The sequence below is a fragment of the Pieris rapae genome, chromosome 9 (assembly GCF_905147795.1).
Source record: "Pieris rapae chromosome 9, ilPieRapa1.1, whole genome shotgun sequence".
Taxonomy (NCBI): Eukaryota; Metazoa; Arthropoda; class Insecta; order Lepidoptera; family Pieridae; genus Pieris; species Pieris rapae.
The window spans coordinates 9488201-9508098 of NC_059517.1; the positions used below are offsets into that span (position 1 = coordinate 9488201).

At 32.9% G+C, this 19898-nt stretch overlaps 1 protein-coding gene across 3 annotated transcripts in view; it reads left to right on the forward strand.

Moving 5' to 3' along the window:
* Positions 1-18448, forward strand: part of LOC110997772 — a 71442-nt gene extending 52994 nt beyond the window's left edge. For all 3 annotated transcript variants that reach the window (XM_022266083.2, XM_022266085.2, XM_022266084.2), the window contains exons 4-11: positions 3482-3576; positions 8092-8359; positions 9082-9198; positions 9822-9901; positions 10928-11033; positions 11459-11602; positions 11769-11850; positions 11924-18448. In XM_022266083.2, coding sequence (XP_022121775.2) covers positions 3482-3576; positions 8092-8359; positions 9082-9198; positions 9822-9901; positions 10928-11033; positions 11459-11602; positions 11769-11850; positions 11924-16314 — 5283 coding nt within the window. In that variant the 3' untranslated portion in view covers positions 16315-18448. The remainder of the gene's footprint in view (positions 1-3481; positions 3577-8091; positions 8360-9081; positions 9199-9821; positions 9902-10927; positions 11034-11458; positions 11603-11768; positions 11851-11923) is intronic.
* The last annotated feature ends 1450 nt before the right edge of the window (positions 18449-19898 follow it).

Sequence of the window (19898 nt, forward strand, 5' to 3'; positions counted from 1 at the left end):
GGGAAATAGCGTGCGTCTGGTATTTTTTGGGTCGAAAATGCATTTTTTTTGCATGTATATTTGTTAAGTAATAGTTTAAAACCTTTCTCAAACTTCTTAGCTTAACCTTTTTGAAAGCTTCTAGATAAGTAAATAGATTTTTTGTAGACTTCATTTTACGTCCAAATTGATAACTAATTGAACAAGTTTCCTATACTTTGTTTGAAGCTCTTTATTACTCCTTAAAAATGACAAATAGTAAAGTAAAGGGTTTAACTTTGGTGTAGTGGGCTACACCACAGTACAATTTTCTTCAAATTCCTTATAAGCTAAAGAGTTAAAAAACATACAATCTATACAAAAAACGAATTCATAATAGACGAGGACGTAATAAGAGATAAAAACTTTAACTTAACATTTAAATTTATAATATTAAATCAAATTGGCAGCCCTATTCAACCTATATACAGGATGACTTACCGTTACAAGTTTAATCGGTGAGAGTTTTATTTATCGACGATTCGACTCGTACATCATGTCTCTATGTTCACTTGTCATTCTTGTATTATGGGAGCACTTTTATTGCAAACTTCGCCTGCAATTTGGCCAGCGTGAGAGAAGCATGTTGGCACTGAGGAAATTCGAGAAACCCCAAAACATAATTATCAGAAATCGCACTATAATATTACAACTAGAATACGGAAACTTGCAATGGCAATGGATAAGGCATACAGTAAACATCGAAAAGTGGAGATACACACACAAACACAGAAAATGAGAGAGATTCGAAGGATGACAAGATAAACGGTCAGAGTAGATGAATGCAAGAGAATTTTCGAGAAAGAAAGCTCTAAAATAGTGAGGAAAGAAATTACTTATGCCAATGTGGAGTAAACAGACGAAATCGTTGATGTAAACTTAATAGTAAAACTATAGATAAGGACAGGAAAGTAGTGTGCAAAGAAATAGAGGAAGCCTTTGCCCACTTTCCCAATTACTATCTTATTAATTGTCTCTAATACCGCTCAAATAAGGTAGACTGAAAATAGCCCAATGAACCCAACTATATTAAGATAAGCAAAGACTAGATTTCCTAAGTACAATAGACAATTTATCGTCGCTTGTAAACTGCACCGCTAAACTCAATTTGCGTTCATGTCAAGGGTATAAGTGAAGATATAGTAACGGAAACAGTACGAGTAAAGTGAGGGAAAGACACTGTAGGATTTCTTAACCAGCAATAAAAATACAGTTACATCACTTTTAACAAGAAATTTCGGTTATTTCTTTAAAATAAAGATTCGTTTTTGAATGCCTCGTTTAGCTGCTTTATGTTTTTACTTATTTCACAAGTAAGATGCTTGTCAATGTCTAAAAATTATCCACTTGTGGGTAATTATTTGGTTCAAATATCATCATAGCCTTTAAATTCATACACCATCACCTTTACTATATATTTCACCATTACTCTGGAAGTGGTCTGTCTGGAATGCAGGGACAGTTTATGATGGCTGTATGCCAGTTTAGTTTAACATGCCTTTCTAATATTTCTCTTCATTTCCCCAGTTTCTACTACTTTGGGTTAGCTATTCAACACAACATTGTCCATACAATCATAACTTCAAAAAATAATAAAACTTTGAATGTTCGTCTTAATGGCTTTCAATAATAAGTTTTTGATTCAAATCAATGGTAGGTTTTATGCTAAGGTCAATAAGCTCACTGTCTTGCTCGCCAGTTAGTTTCCGTCTTTTTATCAGAAACTTAGCTTTATCGTAGCGCCACCACATCTTATACAATATAGTTTAATTGCTTTAACTTTGAGGTTGTTACGGTTAGAAAATCGGAAAGTTAAATGTTATCATTACTTAGGTTTTTATTCCGGAAAAGCGAAGAGTGTCTATGTAGCATAGAAAAAGGGGAGGCTAAGTAAAAATTCGTATTAAGGTGAAACAAAGTTCGCGAGAGCAGCTCATATATTTTTATATTTGTTCGTAGTACATAATATCCAGTATGTGAATATAGCTCGCTCGTGGTTCTGGATTGCGATTTGCGAAAAAAATGATGACAAACCCCACGCTTTTTCCTGAATGCACTCCGCACATAGTGAGGGACTCGCAATAACAATACTTAAGGCTGCTCCCGTCCCAGCAAGAATTACTTTGTGAGTGTGTCGGGAGTCGGGGAGGACTGCGCTGCGCTATGGAGAGCTGGAGAACTAAAGCACGGTAATATTATGACATAATATTACCGTGACTAAAGTGCGCCGGCTCGTAATAACAATTAGTTATGTTAAACGTTAAAATTAATGTAATTTTAACAATTGGTTTGCGGTAAAACATATCGTTTGTTTTATATAAATTTTCGCCATAAATGAATGAAGTGTCAAAAATTGGCTATGTTTGGATTTTTTTTTCTATCGAGTGAAGTTATTTAAATAGTGTATCGATCATTCAGAATGAATAATACATAAACTATTCAACTCCACTATATATTTCTTCCATTTGCCCAATTTTAGATAGATAGATAGATCCTTAACCTCTTATCCTCACATGTACGAGAAGATTGCGTTAAAATTCTCTAAGAATTAAATAATGCATGTATTTCGTCCTCAGGATGTTTATTGTAGTGTCTAGGACTGTATAACAGGGTATACTCGTAATGATAAACATTAAAATGTAATGTGAGTAATTGTAAGACAATGCAAGTGGTAATACCGGTTGTCATTGTCACGGTGACTAGAAAGTGACCGTGAGTCACGATCACGATCTGGTTGGGGATGTACGGGAATTCTATTACATGGGATATTTAATTATGTGTAATGTATATATGTAGATACTACATAAAAGGAATATGTGCATAATTTTTGAAGTATTTCCAAACCAATTCGACTTAGGGTCCTTCAAGAGCGTGCTAATTCTGAAAAGGCCGACAACGCACTCTCGAGCCCTCTGGCATTGAGCGCTTAACATCAGGTGAACCTCCTGCCCGTTTGTTTTATAAAAATAAACAAATAAAAAAAGAACTGGCAAGAAACTTTCCGCCACTCTTTTCAATCGCCAAGTTTTTAATACAAATAATTAAGATTGTTCATTTATCAGACGATACAGTTAATACATTAGTTAACTTCCTTAGTAATAATTATATTTGTAGAATTTTTTTGCAATAAAAATATGTAATCAATTGCGCAACCTTGCGGTGATCTAGCAACAGAATCATGTCATTGCTTTTTTTAATGATATGTGATTGAATAAGAAATTTAACATATTGAAGATAACATATGAAGGTAGACGCTAAGACCGAATTAACACAAGCTTTACATCGAAGTTGGAGAAAAATATCGTTAATTTAACTTTTAGAAAGACTAGAGAGAATAGACAGAAGAGAAAATCTCTAATCTTTGTTAGCAACGAAACTTTGAACGTATAGTCCTTTGGGTAGTGTACTTTTAACATACATACATACATGTATGAAAAAGCATTGTAATGTTTTCTAATTTCAGGGCTACTTACACGTCTGGCGACGGGATGCGACATTTTCTGAAGATGAACTGACAGAACTATTCAACAATATAGAAGACATCTACGGGTTTAACAAGTATGTATATAATACAATGGTTAATTTTAACTGGTTTGTTACAAATACGGTAAATTGTTCAGAGAAATATTGTTTTGAATAATTTGAAGGAAGTCCCGATAATGGTACAATTTCACTTATAAATGAGTCATTAACGGTATGTTATAAATACACAAATAAGATTGTAGTTATCAACGACAATTTACTAAAATAGACAATACAATTGAAGTATTTCCCAACCAATTCGACTTAGGGTCCTTCAAGAAAAGAGCTTACCAATTCTTAAAAGGCCGAAAACGCACTCGCGAGTCCTGTGGCTTTGAGAGTGTCCATAGGCGGCGGTATCACTTAACATCAGGTGTGCCTCCTGCCCGTTTGACCCCTTTACTATAAAAAAAATGTTTTTATAAATGACATATTTTAGCAATCGATTTGTTTAGAACAGACAAAATATATACAGTATTAAAAATATTAATAACCTACAGTTTAATAAAAAATGGTTTAATAGAAAATTAACTTGTTTGATCCCTGTGGCACACTACCTTTAACGCTAGCAGCATTTCCTTGCTGTATTAAGACTTTTGGCTGGGTTTCAAGTTCACATGCGCTAATTAAAGAGTTAGGTTGCCGCCTGGTAGATAGTACCGGTGACACCAGAGGTGATTTCCTCGCTCAACGAATAAGTATGTACAGCCAGGAAATTCCAACATTGAAGGTACATTGCCACGGAATCAAACTTTTAATTTGTTTTAATTTTCCATTTGTTAATTATTATTATTATAGGTAGGTAATATTGTAAATAATGTATATTTATTTGTTGGTAATAGATAGACGATTCACTTTATCAAGAATATTCATAAATATACAAATTAAGCTGTTTCACCATATGTGATAGTTAGCAGTTACACACTCTTTATTATAAATCCTCTACAAATGTAAAAGCTGGCGTGGAGACAGGGATGCATTTACGCTATTATTAATAATTCATTTCAAAAATCTATATCTCAGGTAATATTTTATTTCAAGTTACCCAGTTGGTTGTTAACTAAATTCGGAGGTGTTTAATTTGATTTTCAAAAATAATGTCTTAGTATCGAGTAGTACCTTCAATAAACAGGCTGCTTCATATCTACCCGCTCACCGTCCACCATTAAAAAACGGCTTCGAAACACACTTTACGAAAAGTTGGGGTTGTTACTGAGACCTAACATGTAATTTAACTAACACTCACTTGCATCACCTTACTCATGTAATCACGAGTCCTACGCATCGCATAATACTTTTTTGTTTAAAAAATAAATGGGAGAAGTTGTTGTAAGTAATTTACAAAAAAAATATATTTATATTAAATTCACACTAATAAATTTCTTTCATAATAAATCTTACTATTATATTTTAAACATTATCGTATTGTTTAAGTACTGTATAGAGTAAAAAAATTATGAATAAATAGTTACATCATTTGTTCGTCAATAATAAGTCGTGATTTATAGTTGAACATGAATTCGTCCCTGTAGCAAGGGTGTCCGAATAATAGCGAGGGACGTCAAAAGGTTGGATGAGGGGAGGATTTGCACATCGGGCTTTCAATGCGGATTGCAATTCGGATTTGCCTTAATCTGAGGAGAGATTGAAAACTTTTTGTTAGCAATAAAATATAAATGTATAGAATGGTGATTGTTATTACGCTCATACAAGGATCGAAGTGTTCTCATATTACCTTTTTTACCATTTTATATTGTATACGACTTAAAATACGAATATATTTTACATCAAAATTTATCTTAATAAGCCGGCAACGTATTCGTGAGCTACCTGAGTCCTGGCATTAAGTGTCCATGGGATCACTTCTCAATTTTCTTCGTCTATCAGGTGATAGGTCCGCTAGTTTGATATAAAAAGCCTTAGGCTCCATGAAGTAGGTTGTAAATGAAAGCATAGAGTATAGACCGCGTTTTTCGAGTCAGTTACCGCATAATATCAATTACGTTGCATTAATATGACACCGAGCCGACTTTCAAATCTTATGATCCATCCATACGATTAGCATGTATGTGATTGCTATTGATTTTAAATCATTTGTATGAACGTACCAACTTCTATACGTAATACGGGAGAGGCACGCCTTCTAGCAATGTCTGAAGTTACATCAGATGGCGTCGTCATTGTCATCTCCGCTCTATAAATAAGGTGCAAGCGGAAGATTCTGAGGAGGTCCTTCAAGAAAAGAGGTCTGGTGAGGTACCAATTTTTAAGTCTGGAAATGAGCCCACATGCATTGAGTGTCCATGGGCGGTATAGTCGCCAAACTCCAAAAAAGTACATTGTTTCTTTAAATTTTTGTCATCGTTTCTTAAAGTAAGGTGAATTGAAAAAAATATTAATACACGATGATAATTTCGCTCGATAGAAAAAAACCGAACAGCGATTTTTTGAAGTGATTTTGAAATTTACACAATATATTTCATCGCAAGCTAAGTAATCCATTTCAGAATTTTTTTTTACAAAATTACATTAATTTAATGTTTTACATATCTAATTGTTATCCACTCCACTGTCTCCACTGCGCATCGCAGTCCACCCCGAGATACTGACACAGCAATTCGTTCTGGGTTAGGGCCTTAATATCAGATTAGATTAGATATATGTGTCCTGTCCAAAAAAACTAATCTGTCGAAACAATCGGTGTTATTCTTATATAAATATCCTTTATAATAAATAAGGTTAGACTTAAATTACATCTACTACAAAAATCGACCGCTTAGTATACTTTGTCAAAAGTTGTTCTAGAAGTCCTTGAGCCGATAAAGGCAATTTATTTTCCCCAAAGGATTTCTTTAAAAAGTCACGTTTGCGCGTTAAATCAGTTGAACAATAAAATGCTTACTGAGGTCATTGTTTGATATGTATTGCTTAAGGTGACGTTTGAAACAGTTTTCTAGGAAATCAGACCGATAACGCGCTATATTAAAAAAAATAGGTCAAAGTCTTGCAAAATGTAGATTAGTTTGGGGCATTTTTTATTAAATTTAGGTCACGTGATCGTATTTATCTCGTGATATCAGAAGAGTTTGTCTATTCCCAACGGGGTAAGGTAAGGTTAGAAATGTAAAAAATCAAAAAATCTTTATTATATTGGTAAACAAGTACACTTATGAAAGTCTACAGAAAAGATGTATATTGATTCTAAATTATCTTTTCCTATCAGTTCGCAAGTCAAGGGCGTAGAGCGGGCAAGAAACTCTCCGCCACTCTTTTTAATCGCTTAGTTTTTAGTCATACAAATTGTTTGAACTGGAGCAAATCAATCCCAAGGATTACGATCATATAATATTCATCAAATTTAAAAAAAGGCTATGTTGATTAATTAACGTTTTGCAAAAGGTATTAAATAAATTTAAAAATTTATTCAGTGATAATTCTCTAATTTCACTTAGGAATTTGTTGTAAAAATATAATTTCCATACTTACGAAAGACGGAACAACGGTCTTAAATATTTAATTAATAATTAATATATTTGATGAATTCCATTTCTATTTTAACAATGATTATTTAAAAGTAGACCTTGGATCTGTGCGTCTTCCGTAGCTTTATTTGCTGCAAATGAATCAAGAACAGATTCTCCTTAACATTCATACAAAGCATCAGTCACAGTTAGGCCATTCAAGTCACGAAATAAATTTATCGTGATCGTGTTACATTTAAAATATTTAAATAAAGGTTTTAACGCAAGCTTTTTGCAATGCCCAAATTGAGAGCATTTGTTGCGCAAAATAAAAGAATTCAGAAAGGATATATGTAAATTGATGCCTATATTATATTTAGTTTACGCCGGTAAATCTGTTATTTTTTTAAATTCCAGCATACATGCATATATTAACTTACATGGTATATTAAACTGCTAGCAATTTTTGCTACTTAACAAAGAAAATCATCAACAATCTCTCAGTCTTTCAAAACCTGTCACAATTATCGTTTATCAGTTCTGCACTGAGGGAACAGTTTAGCAGGGAGATCATAAGCGGAAACGGTGACTAGCTATTTGCGGTGTCAAAGCCTTATGCCTCCTAGATAGATAGATTCATATATAGATTTAAATAATATCTCTTGACACTTTGTTGTGTCCACCATAACACCGTAACCATGTTTTAATTTTTATTTTGTACTGGTGGAATCATAAAATTAAAGAGTGAATAGATAGACTTATAATTAAATAAATAAATAAGTATTGAAAAAAAAGAAAAAAAAAAGAATGATAACTAACCATGGTTACCTGGAAGAAATCGCTCGAAAGCGATAAGGCCGCCAGTTGCCCTCCTTTTCATTTAATTATGTTCAATTTTTATATTGTAATGTAACGAAGTGTTCATAAATAAATAAAATATATAAATAACTACTTTAGATACTTATAAAGAATTCACTACCAGCCAGCTAGAGGTATAAATATTAAGTATAATGTCGATTCACAGTACTCGTACACATTACTTTAATTATTCCGAGTAATATAATATAAACAATTATTTGTCTTATTTCAGATCTCTCTGCGCCGAGCTAAATTCCTGCCATCTGGACGCCACCTGCATTGCTCGATGCTTCGTCAATAATACATCAGGGTTCTCAGTCTACACATCGTATTGTACTGGATACCCATGCACTATGGAGAGGTTGGCAGCCCTGGCCTCGAAGCCTCAAAGTGCAAGGGAGTTCAGGGAACGCCAATTAGGGCTGAACCACCCATTGCCACTTGCGTCCTACTTGTTGAAGCCGGTGCAACGGATTTTGAAGTATCACTTGTTGTTACAGGTATGTTTATGTATTTAAAAAAAATTATGTGTATTTATGAAAAAAATACACATTCTTGTTATACGTACTGTTATGCGACGTCCCGGATTTAAAGTTTCAAAAAAAACTATTTATTTGACACAGAGGATTTATTTAAAATTATAGATTTAGAAAGGCACTGCTCGGTTTGAATCGTAAAATGGGACTGACTAAAGGCTGAAAGATATTGCTAATGACAGTTGAATAGGAGAATGCAAGCTTGCTAAAATAAAGGTTGACATAGGGTGGTTTCTAAGGTTTTAAATATGTAACAGTACATTTAATAAATATTTTGTTAAACATCTTAACTGCAATAGGTGCCGTTAATATTCTACAATCTTAACCAGCTAACAACAAACCGGCAACGATGGATACAATCAATGACAAGTGTTTAAAAATCAATTTTCAGTCTATTTTTTTATTCTTTATTACTCAATATGTCATATGGAACATGGTGTAGTGGTTGCAGCTCCTTACAAACATTGTGTAAAAAAAAAACTTGGCGATTAAAAAGAGTGGCGGAGAGTTTATTGCCAATTCTTCTCTTCCGTTCTACGCCCTTGATTTGAGAACTGGCAGTAAATGTAAAATTAAATTCTTGTAATATTTCTTTTTTTGACGTTTATAAGTGTACATTGTTACCTACCTGAATAAATAAATTTTGAATTTGAATTTAATGAATAATTGGTTTCATTGCTTTTCAGAACCTTGTAAAGCAGTGTGCTTCGCGGGAAACAGAGTATGCCTTCTTGAAGATGACTGGAATCGCTCAGCATATAGACGATATGAAGAGACGCCATGAACACGCTGTGAGAGTACAAGTTAGTATCATTTTTGAATAATAATACCTGAGTATGTAGTTCAATGACCTGAGGGGGATGGAAGGTCTTTCTCCTACCTAAATGAGCTGAGCAGCTGAGAGTCACTGACTGGCCCCAATATCTCCAGTAGCTTTTTTAATTTCTAAGATCAGTGGGTAAACGGGCAGGAGGCTCACCTGATGTTATGTAAGAAGCCCATGGACCGTAAGCCCATGGACACTCTCAATGCCAAAAAATATAAAAATTGGCCATTATATACCATTGGCATTTAGATTTTAGTATTACTGATTTAAATGCATATTTAACAGTGTTTTACATTTAACATGCCAAACATTGTCAGTTAATTAGTTTTTAATAAATAACTGTAAAATTTTGTATAAAGCATTAAAAATTAAAACTGTATTCTTTTTTTTAAAGTTAAAACTGTATTCTTTTTTTTTAAATTAAAACTATTCTTTTTTTAAAAGTTAAAACTGTATTCTTTTTTTAAAAATTAAAACTGTATTCTTTTTTTAAAAGTTAAAACTGTATTCTTTTTTAAAAGTTAAAACTGTAATCTTTTTTTTAAAGTTCGAGGGTAGAGCTGACGAATTTAGTCAAATGAAAACAAATCAATTTTTCAGGAAATCCAGTCACTTCTGTACGGATGGAGTGGTCCTGATCTGACAACTTACGGAGAGTTGTGCGCCGAAGGGACATTTAGGTAAATTATTTTATCATATTACTTTAAATTTTTCGGAGAGAAAATTGGTGTTCTGTTTCTAATAAAAATAAAACGCAACAACGCTGTTAGTTATACATTGCCTTTAAAAACGTGTATACATCGCTATAATAATTAATGCTTACATATACGATGATTTAATGTACTTTATATAAACGAAAATCTTAGGGAATATATTTAAACGTTTGTAAAATCGTATGGACATTAAATATACACAAATTCAACACATACACACACACACACATTTTTTTAAATGTTTGTCTTTGTTGTAATTAAAAATAACAATAAATAAATAAAATTTATGAGCTCACTGAGACCCGGATTTTATGTCCTAAATACCATTTAACAGTTACGTAAATTTTGAATACTTAAGAATTGAAGAACATTAAAAAAATTACGCCTTACAAAAATAAAACGCAATACCTCTGCTAGTCATACATTGCCATTAAAAATGTGAATACATCGAATAATTAATGCTTACAAATAGGATGTTTAATTGTCGACTAATAAAATCTACCAAGAAACCAAAATTATGACAATTAAACAACTGTATGTATATAGCACCTGTATCTTGATAAAAAAAATTTTAAATAACTCAATCCATAGTTGCTTGTCGTTTAAAAAAATCAAACACACAACGACACGCAATACTCGTCGAGCGAGTTTGCTTATCTTACCGAAGCCGCGTACAAATTATTTGAAGAAATCTATTAGGTATGAAGGTGTACAATTATTTAACCAATTACCATCTCAAATTCGTAATATTGGAGTGTTTGACAAATTCAAAAAGGCATTAAAGATGCATGTTAGAATGAACATAGCTGACTAAAATTGTTACGGCTAATGGCGACGTGTATCTCGCTCGTATATAATATATACATATTAATATTAAGTTTCTCATGTAAATAAAATATTTCTGTTTTGTAATGAGAAATAAAGTTCTTTAAACATTAATTGTACTTTACATGGAAATCTTAGGGTAAAAATTTAATAACATTATTTTTTCAGAGTATTCGGCGCGAAGGCGATGCGACACGCCTTCCTCTTCGACAAAATGCTGCTTGTGACTAAAAATAGGGAAGATGGAATTTTGGCTTACAAGTCGCATATAATGGTATATAAGTAATTTTGATATTTACTTAAATGTTAAATCAGTTTGGTTTTCGAATATATACTCATGTTTCGTATACTTTATTCTCTCTCGTTGAAGTATTAAACTTCTTATACTTAAGAAAATACACAATTAAAATGAGATTATTTCTAATAGAAAATTTACGCCCAAACCCAATAACCAATCTCAATCCATTTTAACCTATCTTAATCCGAATATTCATAAAATCGTGCAATAACCAATTGACTGAATTGGATTTAATTATACGAGTTTATTATTAAACTTGAAGATTATCATATATGAAGATACATATATATACATATATATATCATACATTTTATGAAGTTTTGTAAGTTTTTGTGAGAAATAAATAAATATATTATTATTATCAGCTTAGTCGTTTTCATAATCGTGATATTTTTTTTCAGTGCAACAACATGATGTTAGTAGAATCGATATCTGGGGCGCCCCTTTCCTTCCACGTGATCCCTTGGGACGCGCCGCGGGCGCAACTGACTTTACAAGCACGCTCGCCGCGGCACAAGCGAGAATGGACTTTATTGCTTAAGAGGGTGAGTACCATTTTATTTGTTTGTTTATTTGAAATTTTCCATTTAATTTTGATACCTTACACATTAATTAGTAACACTAATATCATTGCTTTCATAATATACGAAATATATATATACATCCAGAAACAAATTATATTTAAATTATTAAAGTATTTAAAATTTTCAGGTAATATTAGAAAACTACAATGCAGTTATACCCTCTCACGCTAGACAATTAGTAATGGAACTTGGACAAAACAAAACTGATGGCAAGTATTCTTTCCTAGTGTATTTTAAAGGTTGAGGTTTAAAATCATTACTAAGCAATAATTATAATTTCAGATGACATCCTAGCGGAGAAATCTCACAACTTAATAACTCAAGCATCCATGAGAAAGCAACTCTCCGCGCCCGAATATCTCGAAAAGCGAAAATTGGAACGAGAAAGACGAAAATCTTTCGAGAATGGCACAAGGGGACGATCAAAGAAGCCAAACAGGAAACACGCGGTTCCCGATTCAAGGGATACGAGCCAAGACTGTGACTGCCCTCAAGTGTCCGCTGAAAAAGGCACAGATTATACTTGCGATAATTGCTACATTGACCTCTGTTCCGATTGTGAAATCGAACTGTCAAAAGATAAAAAAGAAGAAAAGTGCACTTGTAAAACTGTTGACGACGAGAAATGCCCCGAATGTGATCGATCCCTTAATTATATTGACGCAGGAAGTGCTGAAAACGTAGAACGAAAACCGATTTGCAAATGTTCAGATTTTAAATCGTCGCAGGAAAGTTTCAGCAACAATTCATTGAATAAAACCCGATGCTACCATTCCTCTGATAACATAGTTGGGTATGATGTTAAGAGCAAAGAAGATGTATCAGATTTGACTAGTGTTAAAATATCAAAAACATGCCTTAAATGTTCGAAGATTAAAGAAAATATACCCGTGACTGATTCTGTGGGAATCCTACATACGAGAAAGTCTAGATGTGTCGATATCGATAAGACCAAAACGGATACTCTAAGATCTAAATCAAAAGATGACCCGCAAAGATCAAAACTATCAAGAATTGGTACATGGAGACGAAAATCAGAACCTGGGTTACAACAAAATGGTCAAAGTATATTAGCTAAAAGATCTCATGATAGTGATAGTGAAAGAAACGATGGGAGAAATGATAAAATTGAATTTGAATGTAGAAATTGCGGATCTAATAGGATTAATAAAAAAATAAAATCATCCGATGGAAATCTAGCTTCTGACATAGAAGAGAGACGAAAATTGAATGTTATTAAGCAAAACTTAGAAATCAAAATGTACAATACGAAAAATATACCTAAAAAGATAACAAAGATTAAGAAAAACAGAGCCAAAGGTCGTCTCAGCTCTGACACGACAACTCGATTTTATACTGACTTCTCTAGTGACGTATCTACTGAGATCCTTCATATATCTGAATCCAACGACAGCCTCAATATCGAAGATTCAAAAGTTACAAAAAATAAATTTGTGATACCAGAGACAATCACTAAGGATGAGGGAATAGACGAAGAAACATATAAAAAACTCATAGAAAAGACAGACTCGTTTAAAAAGAATGAATTAGAAAAGGTGAAGTACTTACACAAACAGAAAATTATAAACGAAGGTACCGAAATCGACGAAAACGCTGAGGCACAACAACTACCAGATGACGTTCAAGAAAGTTGCGAAGAGAACGAACAACCACTTGAACAGATAATATCTCAACTTTTGATGCAAAATAGAGAGTTTCAAAAACTATTAAAGAAACAACAATTAAGAAATACTGCTCAAAAAAGGCATCAACGTCTGCTTAAATCACATTCGATTCCTGATCAGGTCATTTCGGGTCGCAATGATGTAATAAAGTTTAAACCTAAATTTGGACGGCAAATGTCAGAAAATCTACAACTTTCCATTGACGAAGACGACGTCAACAATGATGAATATCAAAAAGGAATATCTGACGATGACCATATCTATGAAACTTTGAGAGTAGAAGACCGTATAGATGAAAACCTGCATAGTCTTAATAGCAAAAGTAAATTAATTCAGCATCATCCACCTAACAAAAAGTCACCACCGAGTTCTTTAATACACTTGTCTTCAGAAAAGCCTAAGAACGGAGGACCTGAGTCTGATTATGTTTATCTTTCATTTGAAGAAATAAAAAAAGTAACCGATGCTTTGGACAATGGTATCTATGACGTTCCCGCTAAAACACCAGAGAAAGTAGTGGACCATTCAGATAGACGTAGCACAGATTATTACGTTACCATGGAACATAATGGTCCAGCTACGGAATCTAATGAAAACTTATATGATAATTTAGTAGATATATGTAGAAGAAAAAAGGAAGCTCCGAGCACACTACCGGCAGATTATTTGCCAATGAGTCCAGATCATCAAAGCCCAAATACTCCAGAAATTTGGTTAAGTCGTCAGAAGGAACATTTCAATGTCTCTAGGGACAGAAAGTCGGGCTCTTTACCTCGAAGTTTCCAAGTTCCTACAAGTAGTCCAGAAGATAATAATCTTAGTACATTTAAATCGAAGCCTAATGCAAATAGTAAGACATATCTTAACCGAGATGGAAAAGTGATGAGCGTTGATCGACCATTCACAATTGCGTCAGATCAAAGTGAAATAAGCTATGATGACGTCGAGGCTTACATGAGTGAAGGCGACATACTAAAATTCAATAAAAGTTCTAAATCTACTGATGATTCACAAAACATTAGTCAATCTACATTAGAACTGGAGGAAGAGATAGACAGATGCTACAAAAATAATTTCGAAAAGATTGGTTTAGATTCAAATAAAAACGAAAACATTTTGAAAGACGCTCATAATAATTTGGACATATCAGTTGCGTCCTCTTGCGAAGCTTTAATTGTCGACCAAAGTGATAAGTCGAAAATGGATGTAATACACCCAGAACATAAAATTTACAAACCAAATGGAAACGTGCTGTCCCTAAAAAATGTTTTAAGTCGATTCAAAAATCGGACTCCACCGAAAGGCGAAGAAATGGAGATAAATGCCAATGAACAGTGTCTTGTGGATAACAAAAGTGATCTCAAGAGTCCTACAAACGAAAAACGATCCGCTCTTAACCCTAGAAGTTACTCTAAAAACTTATTGCAGAGATTTAGAAATATTATCGGCGATGAACATTCGGATGATAATCAAAACAAAATTGAATCAAAAGTATCCAAAATTGATTCTAATGATATTAAAGTTGTCATAACATCTGAAAGTAGTCCAACCACATCTAGTATCGTCTACTCTGCATCGGATGCTCTCAGTAAAAGTGTTTGTGAAAATACTACAATGAGTGAAAGTCAAACAGAGAAAAATAATCTAGAACTATTATCTCATAGCTGTGATAACTTATCTCAAAAGACGTTTAGACCATCATACGAGAAAAGCGTTAGTATGATAACGTCTATGCCCAATTCCATTAGCAGTACACCTTCGCCGTCAAAATCTAACAATAGTTCTTATCAGAGTTTGAATAAATTGCCGAGTTACATGCAAGGCAGTCGCCACTTAGGCGCTAGAATAGCTCAATCCGATTATGTCGATCCAATGACTTTACTTAATGAAAGAAATCAATTGAAGAACATCAATATACTTATTAATAAAAATTCTATGCGGCCAGATAGTTTATTTTCTAATTCATCATTTGTAACGTCATCAAGTGAAAGTACATATCAAGAACCACAAAAATCTCAGAATCAAGCGAATGTTTCTGAAAAACCGACCGAGACCGCCCAGATTCATTCGGACGAAAGTTTTTATGAAAAATCGTTTGAAAAGATTGAACAAGTTACCGATGAAGATGTTTTTAGAGATTCAGCTGTTTATTCGGACCAAGAAGACGCGGAAGATAAAGAACCCGAAAAACCTAAACAAGCTATTAAATTAAACAGAGTCGAGAGTCTCAAACGTGAGTCATCGTTCAACTCAAAGAAAATTATATCGAGCATCACTGAAATATCTAGCATACAAACTGTTACTATAAACAAAATACATAGTACAACCAAAAGTACTGTAACGAAAGAAGACAGAGCGATAAGGTCAAAAATAGCACCGCCAGTTCCAATTAAACCTAAAATAACACAGACTTCGTCAGTATCTACGATACAAACTAAAACTGTCAGTAACAAAAATTTAGTTAAGGAACAACAGTCATCATCATCAGAATCTGTTAATGATCGAACAATGAAACGAAACACGAGTAGTAAACCAGGATTTGCACGATCAGAATCTACTCCTCCAAGTAAAAGCGACGGAAGAGTTAAGCTTAAAGCTGAAACAAATACTAAGCAGGAACCAGACTCTGAAGAGGGAAAGACTAATATACAAATCAAAAGATTAGGTTTTGAAAGAGCTAGCTTAGATTCAGCGATACGCAAGCGTCCCATAGAGAAAAAACGATCCTTAGAACAGCCAAAGACCAAATCAGTTTTAGAGAGACGAATGGAACTGGAACAGTTAACAAAAGCTCAAAATAGAACTATTAAAAAACCAGCAATTAAACCAAAGTTGATCACAAAAGTTCAAACATTTGAAAGATCCGAAAATACAGTAGAAAATAATGTAAATAACGACATTCCTGTAGATAAACCCAGTATTATTGACGACCCAAACGATGAACAAAAAGGTAGTTGGGTGAAACAAGTGGTTAATAAATTCCAATAATTGCATTTAAAAACGATTCCGTCTGGTTTTGTACTCCATTCATGGGAAACGAGTAGATGAGTGTAAAAGGCAGTAATCTATAGGCTACCTAGAGGTAGAGATATTTAAAGATATTCTAGATGTAAACACGTAGGTTTTTGTATACAGCCACTCATTCTGAAGAAAAACCAATGACTAGGACTTAAAGGGGGAAAAGACCTCTAACTATACCTCAATTATTTATTTATTTCATCCAAAATAATTTTCAATAAATAAATAACAGAGGAGAGAATCGTAAAATTTATTCATAAACTGTTGCTTTACTTCAGACAGAGACGGCCATAAACAATTTAAGTTTGCCTACCAACACAATTCTAGGTGATACAAATTACAATGTTGCCACATACATGGTTGGTTGGTATAATGGTAAAACTGCCTTATACTTCTCTATTTGTTTGTCTTACTAATTTTTTTTACGGTTATAGTAATACCCTTGTGAATAGACTTAGCATTATATAATCATCGTTTCGATACCTAATACTAACATAGAGCTTAAAAGGTTGTAAATAGTTAATATCAAACCTCCTTGGCTTGATATTTTGTGCCATAGACAAGGTAATATTTTTATATGGCAACAGCACATAAGCACGCACACTGTAAATATCGTTATACATAATAAATCAATTTATTGACATCAATTTTAATCAAATTAATCGGTTTTTAGCTTATACAAACGTGCCATTTAGCACAAAATTGTTCTACGTGCAATTGCTTGATACTTAAAGTATTTATTCTAGTTTATTTTTGTTGTAGCTACTAACACCAAAAAGTAGTTTATTTTATCTTAAGACAAATCTATTTTTTTCTTGATTTATTATATAATTGCTATCAAAATAGTGATAAAATCAATGATCTACGCGGCAAAATTTTAAAATAAACATCATTGGTTATCATTTAGGACGATACAATCATACACATTTCACACATATTTGTCACACACAACACTATCATTTTTAGACGACTTTGCACTTAATTATACTGAAATGAAGTACATAAGCTAATATCGTAATTTAATTCAGTTAATAAATCATAATCAAAATTAAAATTACTTGTCAAATCTAAATCATTACAATATTATTAATACATTATCTTAATCTATTCCAAGAATACTTAACACATGGAGACTGTTAGAATAAGTTCAACACAACTAACCTAGTGTAATCGAAATCTCAAAATGTACTCTACTTATAAAACTTGGTCATAAAATTAATGTATGGATATTATATTCTCATAAAATCGACTTGGCAAATTCAACAATTATACATACGTTTGACAAATTTATCGTTGGACACAGAAGGCATATAGACGTAAACTTTTGTTTCTGTTGAGTCCACCTGCCACATTTCGACACCATACGAGCCGTATCAAAATTTCATCAACATTTCCTTGATGGCTGGAACTGTGGACTTCCGGTGGGGGTCTTCGCTGAAAGATAAAGAGTAAGAGTGTACTCCTCGCTCATAGGCCGACAATGCACAAATCATAGGTGTCCATGCACTGTGATGACTGCCTTCCTATTATATAAACCAACGGTTTGGAAATATTTAAAAAAATGTATATATCTATTTTATTCTGTGCACATGAGCGTAAATTACAATTTTTACTTACAACTTTACGAGAATATAATAACCACGTTTAAATTGGTATTTAATCACACGTAATATGCCTTATTGTATCGATTATATAATCAAGCCTTAAAAAGTGCAAAAACATTGTAGTTTTATACCATGGTTTGTGAATGAAATAATTTTTTTTTCCGTTTTAATTAAAGATTGAATAACGTCTACCTTACTTTTAGTTGATAATATATTATATATATGCCTCAACTTTCCTGAAAATGAACTCGGAATTTATTTTTAGTGGCAACATTTGTTTTCCTTCACGATTTTTTAATGCAATAAGAGGCAAACGGGCAGAAGGTGTAAACAATATTCTTAAACGATTATTTCATTGACAAACCAATATTTTTATACCTATTCGAATATGTACAATGCAGTTGTGAGCGTTAATACGCGTAGAGTCTTAGGTATTTTGTAATGTGTACTAACCAATGCCGAACTTTTGGTATATTCTGAAATAAATGAATTTTTCATTATTGACATATTTTATTTTACTACCTTATTATACTTTAGTAGATTCCTCGTTATTTGGTCTCTTCAACAATACAATTTTACTTTAGTGAAAAACTAATGTAAATTCTACACCTAAATATTCTCTAGGAATCGCAATATTGTTTTATCTCACGTCCATATACCCGTAGTTAGTCTGGGGCCTCATTTCGTCGATAAAGTATATGGTTGAGAATGGACAGCCTTATCTTCCATTCTGCTAATCTAATGCATTAAGTCCTTGAATTAGTGTATGTGTGTAAGATAGAAAAAAGCGTAATCGATACGAGCCATTACCAAACCTTTGGGTTTGCGTCATGGCATGCGTATGGCACTAAAGGTGATGAAACCCTCCGAAAAGTAGGTATTTGCTCCAAGCCAACATAACGTTATCAAACATCTAAGATTCAATTTGACGAACGCTACTTTTATACTGGAAGGAAACTTAATGTGTTTCTATTTTTAGATTTTATTGAGAGTAAAAAAATGAATAAAAACAACTAAATAATTGTTTTATTTAAGATTTTACAGAATATAAAGATAAATTTTTCATAAATAGGTCTACTAATAATACAAAAAGGTCAATTGGTTGCTGCGTTTATGACGGTACTAGTCGGTATCAGCGCATCGCGTGATGTTACAATAATGTACTATCCTAAATTTCAGCTGAACGATAAGAAAGTTTATACAATATACAAAGGAATTATTTGACTTATCTACGTTCTTCAAAAGTTAAAAGTTTTGCTGTTTCGAAATCTCTAGAAACGACTAGAAATAAATTCCTTTAAAAATATAAATTCCCAAATCCGAATCATTTGACATCTTGATGATGGAATAGATGATGGATGACAAATAGGAACGGAGCATATTCTTGAACACAAAAATGGTCTACAGATGACTTAATGAGTTAGTTAATTACCAAAAATCAAAATACATTGAAAAATTTAACAATTTAATTTTTCCAATGGACCTATATAAATAAATTGTAGATCTTTAAAAAAAAATTCTCCGAAAAATCAAAGGACCTTTTCATTCCGTTTTCACCTTGGCATCGGTTTGCATTTTCATATTTCTTTTGCGTTGTGGGTGAATTTGATATTGTTGCTATAATAAAAAACGTTTATCGTTTCGTCGCGTGATCGGTAACGTATTTTCCATCTTTCCCTCCAAAAACCATGATGTACCCATCTTCGGCACGCGAGACACTGCCAGGCGCTTAGTCTTAGAGTCAGCTTAAAGAAATGTGGCCATTTAACTTTTCACTTAGCAATAATATTTATTTATGTATACACTTGACCCAGGTTCGATATATTATACAGGAGTTATATATAGTTATAACTAACGAAGATAAGTTTAAAAACTTTTAGTCTATTACCATCTGACGAAAACTATAAATAATAAATCTCAATAATTAAATATATTAGCTAAGATTTGTTC